The 14,359-nt window shown below is 43.1% G+C and overlaps 1 protein-coding gene across 1 annotated transcript in view; it reads left to right on the top strand.

Moving 5' to 3' along the window:
• LOC138503884 (uncharacterized) overlaps nt 1-13,709 on the top strand; it is a 226,116-nt gene extending 212,407 nt beyond the window's left edge. Inside the window, exon 5 of the mRNA XM_069623948.1 lies at nt 3,759-13,709. Coding sequence (XP_069480049.1) covers nt 3,759-4,595 — 837 coding nt within the window. The 3' untranslated portion in view covers nt 4,596-13,709. The remainder of the gene's footprint in view (nt 1-3,758) is intronic.
• Nucleotides 13,710-14,359: the final 650 nt, after the last annotated feature.

Here is a 14,359-nt window from a genome sequence, read left to right as displayed (position 1 = left end):
TGCACTTTCAGCCTATTTTAAAAATATTTCTGAGGGGAGGCACTGCCCTAAACCTTAATGGATTAGTTCAGGTGCGTGCGCTCAGACCAGTCCAGGGAAAACCTTTACACCCCTTCACTTAAACTATCTAGGTTGTAACTGTATTCTCGGAGTGGGGCATTAGGCCCATGAAGATGGCTGGTGTTGGGTTTTTATTTCTTCTTTGACGACACATTCGAAGAGCTACATTTTCCTGATTAAAATATAAAAACAGGAGGACTTTTTTTTTTCTTTTCATTCATGATTTACCACACCCACGCCTGCCATGCTGGGTACTAGGTAGGAGGCTGCAGGATAACATTGACAGTGGGAAAGTTGGCACATCCACATTCACGGGTGGTATGTACGCGCACACGTAGAATCGGGATAGTGTGATTGGAACATTTCTGTTAACGCCCACTTTTTCGAATATGAAAAAAGATGGAGTACTCTGATGGAGTACTCTGATGGAGTACTCTGATGGAGTACTCTGATGGAGTACTCTGAGCCAACCACTAGATGGTGGTCTATGCAAAGCATGTGATTCTTAGCAGCAACAAGCATTGGAAGTAAAGTAGGTTAACCTCCAACATCTAGTGTCTTGACTTTGGTCAAGTGAAAGATAACGGGTGGGGATGCATACCATAAAGAAATGTGTGTAGAACAGTAGAACTGATTTTTATCAATAATCATTCTCCATAGATAAACACAGCTAACTACTGGATGCAAACCTATAACATGATTTAAGATGCAAAGCATTTTAAATGTGACAGAAGTTTACAAGTTGCAGCATGTTGATCTATGACCCCCACCCAGTATCTCGACGAGATGGGTGTAAAATTCTATTGATTTGCCCTTACGCGATAGCTCAATAAGAGAAGCTGAAGATGGAATTCCCTCCAATTCTGGGGTTGTTTGATGTCACAGTGGTCTTGGATGGAGCCACTGATTTGACTAGACGGAGACCTGCTGTTTTGTAACTGACTTTTTGTCTAACCTTCTCTTCAGAACCACTAGATGGCACAATTTCCCAACAGGTGTGAACAGGTGTGAATCCTTAACTGCCATAGAGTTGCAGAACCAGCGTTGTTTAAAAACAAATGTGTGTCAAAAGATGGACAAAACTTAAACACGTTGGGAAAGCTTTTTCTTTCTCTGGAACTTTCCTCTTTGGCTTCGATGGGCCCTTCAACATAACTGCTATGGATCTGCTCTGACTGACATTTGGAATAGTTTGGTCTTTTGAGACCGGCTCAGCTCCTATCGTTTGAGGTGCACTGGATAGCTGCTTTGACTACTGGTGTTCTCCTATTTGCTTTTCACCTTCACTTTTGAATGGATGCATAAGGCACTTTAAATGCCACTTTGTGTTCGATACAGGTAGTTTGGCTGTGAGTAGTTCACAGGATGATGATGATGATGATGATGATGATGCAGCTAATCTTAAATCTAGGCTTGTCTTGGATATGATGGCAATGCAACCGCCTCTGGAGTCAGGCCTGTCAACTCTACTAATCGAGTAATTGTCAGGTACAGCAAGTAAGGGTGATGGGCCTGCTGCTGCTGCATGCAGCCATGACTCTGTTATGGCCAAGAAGTCAAGGTTTTTCGGCTGTAATTAGGTCGGCGAGATCAGTCGCACTACTCGCGGACAACACTAAAATATCCTCAAAAATATTAATTTTAGGAGACTTTAATCTAGGATTTAAGGACCCTAACGATCACCAAGCAATAACAATAGCCAACACCCTTACAGAACATGGCTTTAACCAAAAAGTCTCCCAGCCTACCGACTGTAAAGGGAAGACACTAGACTGGGTAGCAGACCTAAACTGTGATATTACAATCACTGCCATTGCGCCACAACCATGGATGGATCATCCCCCTCCTCTAATTTGCGTGTGTAGTAAGTAATCTTAAAGTCAAATCCAACCCTTTATCGCCTCCCTGCCTTAGGACCAACGAAATATCACAGCGGACACCATCATGCCACATGTGATCCCTATCCTAAATTCCCTAGCGAATACCACAGACCCAAATGTGCTAGTAGATGCTTACAACTCTACAATTACCAAAATCTTGGACAATGTTGCCCCTCTCAAAATGCGTAAAGGTAAACCAAAAGCTCACCTGAACTCATGGTTCTCCCCGTCGCTAAAATCCCTTTGCACTGAAAAAAGAAAACTGGAAACTTGTAGACTGCGTGTACCCATTTCTCTTTAGCGACTGTTTCCCAAATATACTCAGCGAGTTGTGAACTGTGTTGCCTAGCCATGTATCGCATCTACGAGAACAGTTAGAAACATCTCACATATAGGTGGACTACACTCTAACTACGCTTGCTAGTCCAGACAGAATTGTGGTTATTAGCGTGCGTCAAATCTAGACAGATTTGTGGTTCTTAGCCTCCATCAAATCCAGACAAAAATGTGAATAGTAGCATGCGTCAAATCTAGACGGAATTGTGGTTATTAGCACATGTCAAATCTAGTCAGAAATGTGAAGATGGACTTGCTTCACTTCTAGATAGCAATGTTTATAACCCACTGCACCAAAAAAAACCTCATCCCTCTGCATACACCTCTAAATCTCTGAACTAAGCACAACTAACCGTATGTACTTGACTACACCACAAGGAAACTAACCAAACATTGCCTCGCACAACAGCACTTGAAGGCTACCAACTGAAAAATACACCCATGCTCAGAGAACGGTGTTAACCGAACTGAAGCTGCCAACAGTACATTACAGCTCACTTGCTCTTTCGCCCACCCTGTCCTACTAACTTGCCCTACCCTCTTGCCTTTCAGAGCCGCCAGAGCGCCAGGGGACCACTCCGGGGCGCGGTATAAATATCCTTTAACGTTAACAAGTCATCGGTTTAATTATTAGAACAAAATCATGCATAAGAAGTGAGTACAGACATGGGAGTAGTAAGTCAAGAGTACAGTTCTGAGAATCATTAATGGACTCAATTATGGGGGAAGTCATTCAAGGCCAGGATTATGAGGGTATGATGAGTAGCATTGTCAATGAAGTGTGTGAGCAGAAACTCTGTAAAATCCTGCTCAGGTCATTTTGGAGGGATAATGGCGGATTTCCCATGTTGGGAACATGGGATAGCATTCCGCTACCGATTGTTGGTAAAAGCCCCACAGATGTAGCTCTACAATATCAATGGGTTTTGAACAAGGCACGTGGCAAAGTCTGCTTTTACAATACACTTTATTGTTTTAAATAAGTATGTTTGGAGGGGGGCCAAGTGTAATCTTGGAATCAAGGAATTGCACCCCTGTTTTATCCCCAATACCGGAGGAAGAGGTTTCTTGCAATGTGCTGTTCGGGGAGGGGATCAAAAGCGCTATGTGTTTTTAAGATATTTGCACATCGGCCCACGCTTATGTCTTTACAGAAGTTGGCTTGTATGACATTGTGCCATGTATTATGAAGTCCTAATTGACTAGTCGAATGTTTTATCCTACAACATTATGTAAGCCTCTGTTTGTTTATTTTACTTTTTTGGCTTGGCCTCATTGTTCACCATCCTCCTTCTCTCACCCCCCCTCACCTTCCAGTTACTCTCAATACATGGCTTCACTGGCAATGCAACTCTGTGTCCCTGGGATCCCTCAAAGCCCCCTCCCCCAAGTCATCGGGCCCCAAACATTGCTAGTGCAGGGTGTGATGTGAATTGCATTATTTCCCGTTTTATCTAAACTATTCTTGTCCTTGTTTCACAGATGGAGAGGGCCCACTGTAGTGGAGCCACCAGCAGCACAGGGTCACTAGAACGAGCCTCTCTCTTCTGTGCCACCGGCTCCAGTAAGGTGTCCAGCCCCATCGAGCTGCTCCCCAAGAACAAGTCCTCCAGCCGCTTCTCCCTCTTCTCTCCACCTCCCTGGAATGGTTGCTCTGATCCCGACTCCACTCCGCCATCCCGGACAGGCTCCAAAAACTTTCTCGGCTATAGCCGTCGGGGACCTCCCAAGGCTGAGGAGGTTGAGGAGCCAGGAGATGGTGCAGAGCACTTCCAGTTTTCGGAGCCAATCATTGGCCGTGTTACAGACTGTATCTACCTTGGAAACCTGAATGCAGCTTATAGTGGCCGTGTGCTCTGCCTGCATGGTATTGATAGCATCATCGACATGAGCAGTGTCCCTGGGCACCGCAGCCCTAGTGTTGTCCCTTGCACTTGTTCTCGTGGTGGTCGGCACAGCTGGTCCAGGCTAAAGGTGGCCATCCAGGGGCCTCCAGAGAGTGAGTGTGCTGCTTTGCGCATGCGTGGCTTTGGTGATGTCAATGACTGCCTAGAGGCCTCTGCCGAAAAGAGCAAGCGGGTCTTGGTGCACTGCCGTGATGGCTATTCTCTAGCACCCACTTGCGTCATCCAGTACCTGATGGTGTGTCGCAGCATGCACCTGCTGCCAGCTTATGAGCTGGTACGGGCCCGTTTCCCTGTCAACATTCGCCAGTGCCACCAAGAACTGCTGGTCAGCCTGGAGCAGTCACTCTGGCCTGAAGAGACGGACCCAGAAAGTTTCAAGGGAGTATTGTCACGGAAAACCGCCTGGACGTGATATGACATGTTATATCGCATAGTATGAGTAGAGGACGGCGACGGGACAAAAATCGTGGTATCTGAATGATGTATTTCTCTCTAATGCTAGTTATTTTGCTGCATGGATGTTTTTGTTCCCCTTTTGTGCTCCTGCCCCCCACCTTCTTACAAATTGATTTGTTTAGGGCATTTGTAGGGTGTGGTCTTTGTTCAGCATGACCTGTGGATGGTTAGTGCAGATGAGATTTGAAACCTTTTTTGCTCAGGGGGTGTCTGCTAGTGCCGCCCATTATGTTCCATGCCCCAGTGTATTTTTGTGGGCTGGCTAGGAGTTCAGGGAGAGATCATGCCAAAGGCATTCCTTTTCGTAGAATGGGTGCATCAAATGCTTGTGAAATGTGCATGTGTTGAGAGCTCTACAGATGGAAGCACCATTATTAGTGAAACATTCACGTTGGCTGTTGAGATTCTGTTCCTGTTTGCCTTGATTAAGTCCTGACAGGGGTGTCAGTTGTGAGGGTACCCTTTGCTTTGGTGAGTAGTCCATTGCGTGCCAGACTGATACTAACAACCAAAGGCTGCCAGGTGGTGACCTCCCTTGCTTGGCCAAATGTGGACTGATGATATGTGGGGTGGGGTAGAGTTGATAAGGAATGAAAGGACCAATCTCTGTACTCTATATCATCTCATGCCCCTTAATTGCCCCTTTTGGTGTCCTCTGTCACCTCTTTCTGGAAGAACCATTGTTTAATGCTGTGTGCACCATGCACTATGAGTGGATGATAATTTGGATAACTTAACTGGCAGAGCCTGCTGGAAGGAGGTGAGCAGCATTAGCCAGTCGGCTTGCGTTTGCCTCCTGATCGGGTGTATTCTGATGGAGTGTACTGCCTGTGCTCTGGGTCTCAACAAAGTTGAGTGTGAAGCTTCCTCGGCAATGTAGCTGATTTGGAGGCTCTAGTCTTATCCTCAAATCGAGCTATGTAATGGCCATCTGATTTCTGCAGACCTTTTTAGAAACCAGTTGGGTAGTGGGTGCAGATGCAAGCGGGGCATGCAGGAGCTTAACACCCAGGCTCAACATGTGTGATGGATGCACTTCTCACCAAAAGCAATGTTCTTTAGGTGCTGCGTTTGTACTGTGTACAGTTCCCAACCGACTATGCACTATCAAACGTTGGAATGGTCGGTGAGGTGAAGTATTGGCAGTGATACTTAAATTTGGTGACTGTGTTCTGCACGCTTGCTAAGCGCAGAGTTTAGACTGTGTATGAAATGTCATTTCAGATCTCTGCCAGTGCTGATGTTTGGGCATTGTGTCCATTATTGTTTCAGATCACTGCCAGTGCCAAATTGAGCAGTGGGTCCGGAACTCTTACCAACTGGCCTTTGAACGTACCAGCGTTTAGGCAGTAGGTACTTAACAATTTTGCTGCGTGACTCTTATGGATTCACTTTCAGTTCACATGTTGTCCTAATCCAGACATTTAATGTTTGGGTTTGGAATCGTCTGTTTTTTGTTGTTGTGTTTACCAACCATTGCCAATACTTACAAACACATCTATCCATCAGTTGTAAGCATTATTTACCCCCAATTCTTTAAAAATGTTTCTGCTTCTTTGTTACTCAGAAGAAACATTCCATTCATTATACAGAGCATTCTCGTTCTACGTTCCCTAATTGTCACTTTTACGTTCCCTAATTGTCACTTTTTTAGATGCTGTGTTGTGGTGCAATCAGGCTACAAGTGGACATGAGATTATGGCCGTGGTAATGTTGCCTGGGGAAGAAGTTGCCGGGTTTGTGACTCTGTTTTTCCTGCACCCCGTAAAAGCCTTCAGCCACATTCTATAGCCGGTATTATTTACTATTCTGTACTCCCATCCTCGAATATTTTGGGAAAGTACTTGAAGTTCTTGCGAGTGCAAATTTGGGGAAATGTCGGCCCCTCAAGGCCTTTTCCTACACGGCTTCATCACTGGATGCACAGAATACATGCTAGTCAATTTACCAGAAGTACGGGCTTAACTGATCAATGCAATAATAGTGTATCCTCCTCAGTTTAGAGCCTGTTAGAAATGATGGCACAGACCACAGAGATACTCCCAACTCTGCTTCTTCTAGAAGAGACCTCGTTTCAAAACCACAATTCAGTAATATCCTGACATATATATAATGTAGTAATCCGTGATATTGGGAAACCTTAAAGGAGAAAGGGGTGCATTTTAAGGGAAAATGGGGGGGACTCGCACATTTCTCTATGCACCTATAATAAATCTCCTAGAAGTAAATTTTAATTGTCTGACTGGTTCAAATCTCCAATACAAGTCCTTTTTGAGATGACTAAGAAAGGACTATAAAAAGAAGTGGTGGGGCAAGATTGTCATTTTGAAGAGTTTAATTTGAGCAAGAAATGCTAGTTGCATCTTGGTCCATGCCACTTATTGGCATTTGATATATTTAGTTTTTTCAGTGAGGTCTTAAAATTCAAATCATATAGATCATTACTCAGTGATGCCATTTAATTCCCAGACATTGTTTCATGCACAGAAATGCATTTGCTTGGTTTTCTAGAACAAAGCAGGCCCTATCGGCATTTACCAAGATTGCCTCCGTTTTTGAAGAATTTATTCTGTAACCTGCGCCATAAGCAATTTATTTAGGGGCATTTTTCGATTTTGTATATTTTGCTGTGGACAGAGTCCAATGTCCTCATATATAACTTAATTTTAGAGACTGGAAGTCTTGAAGCCTGCAACGCATGGAGCAGGGTTTTATTATTATTATTTTTGTTTTTTTAAGGTAAAATCAAAACTTGGGGGAGAGGTGGCAACATTGCCTTGCCAAGGGTTATATTGCCTTGTAAAAACCACTTCAATCTTTGCTGCTCTACCTTGTATAGTTGTGAAGAGTGTGCATTTCCTTGTTTGTCATACATTTGCTGTTATGTTGTCCATGCTCATCAACACATGCTTGTAGTTTTACCTCGCCTGACAGGACCTCAAGGCTGGGCCCTACTCATAAATTCCAAAATATTATGTGCACCCTCTTTTAAGGTGCTGGTACACCCCTTACACTGCTGTTTTCAGCCGAAGACTGATACATGTGTCGTTTTGATCATCTGAGAAGAAGGAAATGTGTCTTAGTTTTCGGAATTGCACCATTTCAGGGGCCTGAACATTTCTGTTTACAACTGCCAACTATTTTCCGTCCTACGTAGTGTGACTATTGTGCAATAAACAGTTCTTACATAGAAAACTGCAATCCTGTATTGAAGGCCTGATATAGGGTTTCATCACGATCCCTTTATTCACCTTTTCTCACTGTAGGAGCCTAAAAGTACTGGCTAAGGAGAATTGTGTCCATAAGGCCTGAATCCTTTCTGTGTGCTTGATACACAAGTGCCATGCTTTATTATTCCACTAAAGGCTTTATTATTTGGACTCTGAACTGGGTCTGATTTACTGTAAAATTCAGTTCATGAACATGTTGTAATGTTTGAGTGTCTGAATTAAATCTTGTGGCTATGTTTCCATTTACCATCCAAACCTCTAAATATGGGTACACTTGTACCCCACGCCTCTGTAGTCGTAGATCCACACTCAATGGACTGTTTGTAAACAAGCTCAGTGCAGATTTTAACCCAAAAGATAGAACCTTGAACTGGTGGCAATTTGCACCCACCAGGAAACCTAGGTATTTTCTATTTTTTGGGTGCATGAAAATGAGTTTGTAGCCCGAGACATAGTGATGTCTACTGTTCAGCCTGTAGCAATGGAATGACTTCTTGAAGGGTTGCTATTCTTAACCTTTGCTTTTTGTACCCATCAATTTAGCAATTTTATTCCAGAGTAAAATGAATACAGCACACAGTCCTTTTGGCTATGGGGTTACGTGGAAGAAATGTCCCGTCCCCTGTGCAGTAGAGGTAATTTCTCTATTGCCCCTTTTCTAGTAGTGAATTCACTTCTTCTAATAGAGGGAAATGTTCCGACTTTTTGCTTTTGTGCTTCTTGGCATTATTTCTCTAGATTGCAAAAAAATTTACAAGTGTCTCTGAACAATTGTAATAAAAACAAAGTCTTGCTCTTTGGGGCACTGGGTGCTACATTTGGAGTGAGGATGTATATGTTCACTAGTGACAGTTGATTCTCTTTCAGAGCCATTCCTTCCCCCTCCTCGTGTTTAGGTTTAAGGTGTCCCCTGTAAGGACTATATTTTTGATGCCATGATAAAAATGAGAATTGAAAGCAAGTGCCTTGGCTTGTTTCCATTATTAAAAATGCCCCTTCTTTGAAATGGCCTAGTCACGAGGGCCTCTAAAGATTTGGTAGCATGTCTAGTTTTTACAGTGCTTCATCCGGGTGGTTGGCCAAGCAGTGTTCGAAAAGGCCATATCCGCTATTAGAGACAATCATATTTGAGAACTGGAAACAGTTGCTCATCAACCTGGCGGCGGCCTATCTGCCGGCTGTTTGAAGCTGTGCCTAACCTAGCTTCAATTATTTAATTGGATTCAGTCTGGCCATGCAGCTCTATACACTTTTGTGGTGTTCCCATATGTTGTCCTCTGTTTCATTCCACATTTGATATCTTTACAAATGAATATACCAGTTGAGCAGTTATTCTCATGTTGTATTCCGCAGAAGTATCAATATGCCCATGCTGTGGTATTTAGAGTCTTGCTTTCTTTGTCTCTGATGCTCCATATGCGAAACTTGGAACCAAAGATTTTTCCCCCCAGCTGTAGTGGTGATAAAATACTGTGTATGGCAGGGCAGTATCCCCTCTACATTAAGTCGTCACTGGATGCTGGCTTATACATTTTTCTTTGTGCAGGGTTTCAATGACTTCAAGTAGTCTGGTTTAACAGTCTCCTTAACGTGCTTACTTGCTTATTACTTATATAAGTGAAGTTTAGTGTTGCAACACAAACAATTCCCTGTGGCCCTCTTAATGACTGCATTAAATGTGCCCTGATCTTCTGCAGATGAGGTTAGTGAGCGTACTTGTACTCGCAAACGCTCCATTCCTCAGGAAAGTGGGTGTACCAGTCTTCCCAAATGCTTAGCTCCTCATCCAAAATCTGTTTGATATTTGCTTGGCAGTGTGTACGTCCTCTTGTATCCAGGTGGAGCATTGAGAATACCTATTTAAATGGGGCATGCTAATTCCCAGACAGTGATGTTTTTTGGCCGAAGCTAAACATTTAGCTTTCATGTGCTCCTTTATAGTTGTATATGGACTCTGCAAATGGCATCTTTTAACTGGAGGCTAAAATAAGGCTGTTTGTATTTAGAACACAGGAAGCGTCTAGGTCAAACTCAACCGACTGTATATGTTCCCTGATTATTTCATTGTTGTCCTCGACCTCCTCCACCTGGAAATATAGATGCAAGCGCTATCTGTGTGTCTATTCTGGGCCTTTTTAGCATTGTTTGTGTGCCCTTATTGAAAGTCCAAAACTTCAGTGCTTTTTAGGTGTCAAAAGTAGACTGCACACTATTTGCAGCCACGAACGTCCATGTTGCATTTACGGTCACCAATGTATGCCTCAGTGCAAGGAAGCATTTTTTTTACATCACTAAAGAAACAGCCATTAATTGCCTTTGGTGCTCAATGCCCCAAAGTCTTGAGTCTCCATTCTAGGTCTTTTTGGAGGATGTTTCTTGGCTTGTATGGGAATTTCTATGGGACAATAAGGCTGTACTCTGAGAAACCTTGACTAGATGCACTGCAGTCCCTTGCAACTCCTGTTCCCGGGATGGTGTCGGAGTGCGTTTCCGTTACCCCCTTCTAGTTCTTCCATCTGAGCTTTGTCAGTTGACCCTGGTGCTCTGCCCTTCCTAATATCCTATGCAGCACGCCGTCCCTAGTTTTCTGAGTTTTGGGCTTGATCCACTCACAAGCACCGCATTTATGTTGCTGTGAGCATGCAGTATTCACTGATTGCGAAGTCTGTGTTGCTCCACCAGAACCAATGGTTGTACCACAGTTCAAACTCATGAAGTCTTCCCATTTATGCCCAAACTCACAAAACTATGAATTCAACAAAAATATAAGCCTGTTGACCCCTCCAAAAGACCTGTCTTCCATTCAGTGTGCGTCATGTTTCCCCATTCTGTGCTCCTCTCTCAATTACAAGTTTTTCTCCACGTCCCCTTTTCCATGAACGAAAGAATGGTGGAATTGAACCCTCTGAAGATGGATTCTCAGAGGAGCATTGTGGAGGCATATGGAAGCCATCAAGGTATCTGCTAACTAATATGCCCATATTCATATACAAGTGTGTTAAAAGTAAACCTTTTCCGCAGGAAGTCGACCAATGCACAGCAAATAAATCTGACACATGGGTTTCCTTCTCTACTAACCAAATGGCGAGTATTGATGACTCTTGGCGAGTGAGAAGTAGTGTGCATTCAGAGAATTGATGGGGCCTGTGAATTTGTATGCCTGTCTAAAGATGGGCAAGTTGAAATTTGTCCCTCCTGTAAAACAGATTAATGCTGTCACAATCCTGTAATGGGCAGCTAGTGATCACACAATAGCTTTTGTGTTTTGCAGCAATGGCATTTTATTAAGTGACGCTTTTGCATTCCTTTTATTAATTTTGATTTCTGTAAAAGTATCTACGAATACTGTGCATTACTAAAATATTGTAAAACAGTAGTTCTAGTGATTTTTCTATGAGAATTCTAATTGGTTGTGCCAAAACAAACATTAAGAAATTGCAGTTAAGAATATCTTGTAATTGTGAAGTAACTTTTACGACATTTCATTTTCCACCATGGTAGTCAACGGTTCTAGAAAAGCGGAGGTGCAGCTGATCTTTTTTTAAAAATGGCAATGTTTCAACTTCTGTCTTAATTAGGATAAAATAAAACTTAAGGCAAGACAAGTAATGCCTACAAACTAGAACCGTAGCATTGTTTTATAACCTCAAAACGTACATTGTTGATTTTGATTTGTGTTCCTGTGCTATGTTGGACTCCTCTTCCTTTTAAGGGGGAATGAGTTCCCATAGTAAATTTGCAGCAAGAGAATCTATAAGGTTTCCTTGTGCAAAAGGGCCTGTAGCAATAATGTTAGTATTGCACATGTGACCCATTCATCTTCCCGAAGAGGTTCATGCAAACATAAAACCTAGAGCAATATGTTGAATGACCATCTGGGCAGGGGGGGGGGGGGGTTGGCAGCGAAGGTGGGGTTCTATGTATATTTGTTGCTCAATTGAGGTTGCTCTGCAAAAGGCCTTGTTTTGGCTGCCTCAGGGCAGCCTTAAATGGGCCAAAAATGCCTATCAAAGCCTCACTTCATCTGGTACTTCACCACACCCTGCCGCCCACATCTATTATTCAACATGCCCCCCACCTCCACTGTATCTTCGCATACTAGCTGGTCTCATTGACACCTACCTTCCCTTCCCCCATTCCCCGCCTACCCTGAAACCTTTTTCTTTCTGCCCCCCACCAACACCGGTCAACTGCCCATTGCTTTCCAAACGACTTACCTGCTCATTCACCCATTCTAGGGCTCATCTTCCGATCCTTCGAACATGCTTTTCAGTGTTGGTAGGATTATATGGGAGGCATTTTCTGGACAGACTCTTTTCCCAATGGTCCCAGAAATGTGGTCCATTGGCCCAGAAACCCAATCTGGGTACAGGTACACTATAAACATGGCTCTGAGGTAGGGGTGGGCGATACATATTGAATTTTGGAGGTATATCTATATATTTTCAGAAGCGATGTAGGATTAGACAATTTCGTTCACATCTGGATATGTTTATATATGTCGCCCATTAAATTAAGATGACAAATCAATATGACAAAATGTCACTTAATGCCTACTTCAGTGCATATATGGATGATACTTGTATTTTTTCTGTTTAATATTGCCATTATTGTTTAGATGATGGCCTTTTTAATCAATCTCAATTTTAGTATGAGGTTAACTGACAATGTTAGAGTTGTGTTTTGCATTTACTGTTCAATATTGATACTGTAAGCATCTCACATGTAGTTGGCTTACAACTGTGCGTTTAGCCCACATGAACAATATCTATATATATATATATATATATATCGTATATCGCCATTCAGCTGCAAAATATCGAGATATGACTTTTGGTCCATATCGCCCAGCCCTACTCCGAGTGTTAGGCTGTTAGGCCCTATTCGACATACAGTAGCATCCTATTTCAGACACAAATATACTATGTTGGACTTCCAGGAAAGCATTGAACCCAACCACTGCATTATACATGATATGGAAATCCGTAATGGACATTTGGTTTCAGATCTTTTGTTACCTATGTACATTTTCCAACCGTCTATATTTTACGCTGTGTGAACGGTGCAATATCCACTCATTGTTACACCTCAGGCATTGTGCATGCACACTGCCAATGGTTCTCATTGCTAGTGTTTGGATGGTGGGTTCTGTGGCCTTAACTATTGTATCACTAGTAGGTGCATTGGGATCAAATTCGACACTGGCAGTGATGGATCTGGGCGTTGTACAAGCAGTCTTAGAAGAATAGGCTTGCGTCTGTAAAGGCAGAGCTCATTGGTCCATCTAGGGTGGTCTGAGGGGAGTGGCCAGATCTGCAGAAGGTCTAGGTAGTGCTAATGAACATGTACGGAGGGAGGAAGCGACCCTCTCTACATGAACCTGGTTTTATAGAGGATTATTATAATATATTAAAGCTCTTTTAACTGTGAGATATGAGGTGGGTTTTTTAAAAAACATTTTGGGCATTTCTGCCACAGCCCTCTAAAAATTAACACAAAAAACAGGATGTGTCCCTGAGCAAAGTTGGAAAAGGCCTCTGAAGCTAGGAGGTCGCCGAATGCGTGTGCATGTGAGATGTGTGAATGCCTCAGTCACTAAGCGGTCATTGTATGACTGTAAGCCTCAAAGAAGCCTGTTTTGTACTGGGGAGTAGCTAAGAACACATCACTCATGCCAACTGCATACAGGCCATGATGATTGCCCACCTTGTTGGAAAAACCATATGGATTTTGTTTTGAAACCCTTTTATTTGTATTTTTAATTAATACTCCTGTTCGTTTTTCAGCGGAGAGGATCTACTCGCATCAGATCCAAAATGAAATAAATGTTTACAAATGCGTTTCCTGTGTGTCGTTTTTCCATTCAATGAATTTAAATGCAAACAAAAGAACAACATTCCTGGAAGGTGTCTGAACTAACATGGAAAGGGAATTATATCTAAGAATGGCAGCCTTGTTACCCTTGCATTTCACAGCGAGTATCAGTGCTTGACAAAAACTGGTCCCCAGCATATATGCTGGTACTAATAACGGTGGCTCTGCAGGACCACCTTAATTCTATTCCAGCTCCACAAAACTGTGAATGTCAACTCCCCTGCCCCCACATCCCCTCCAGTGGAGCACTTATTGGACACCTCCTCTGCTAATGGGACCATCCCATTGCCATAATCCCACTCAAGCTCTACCAAATTGTTCCAACTGCAGAGCTCCACTGAACTGCAACCCCAGCATCAAATGACTGCTCGTGTACCCAGGAGCACGCTGTAAGCTTCCTGCCACAAACTGGACCGCCCAAGAGAAAATTAATTTCCTGTCCCTGCTATTGTAAGAGAGGGACTATATCATGGTGATCGCTTCAAGAAGGCCAAGGTGGAATGAAAGGCAACGCGAACACAGAAACCTAGCATGTGCCAATGAATCCAGAATAAGATGAATTACCTTTTAGTGCTTTGGAGTCCAATTTCAACGCCCAACTGGGAAAGGATACCAA

The sequence above is a fragment of the Ambystoma mexicanum genome, chromosome 11 (assembly GCF_040938575.1).
Source record: "Ambystoma mexicanum isolate Mex_15411 chromosome 11, UKY_AmexF1_1, whole genome shotgun sequence".
Lineage (NCBI taxonomy): Eukaryota > Metazoa > Chordata > Amphibia > Caudata > Ambystomatidae > Ambystoma > Ambystoma mexicanum.
The sequence above is the reverse complement of the archived record's forward strand: the minus strand, read 5'-3'. Positions and strand labels throughout refer to the sequence as shown.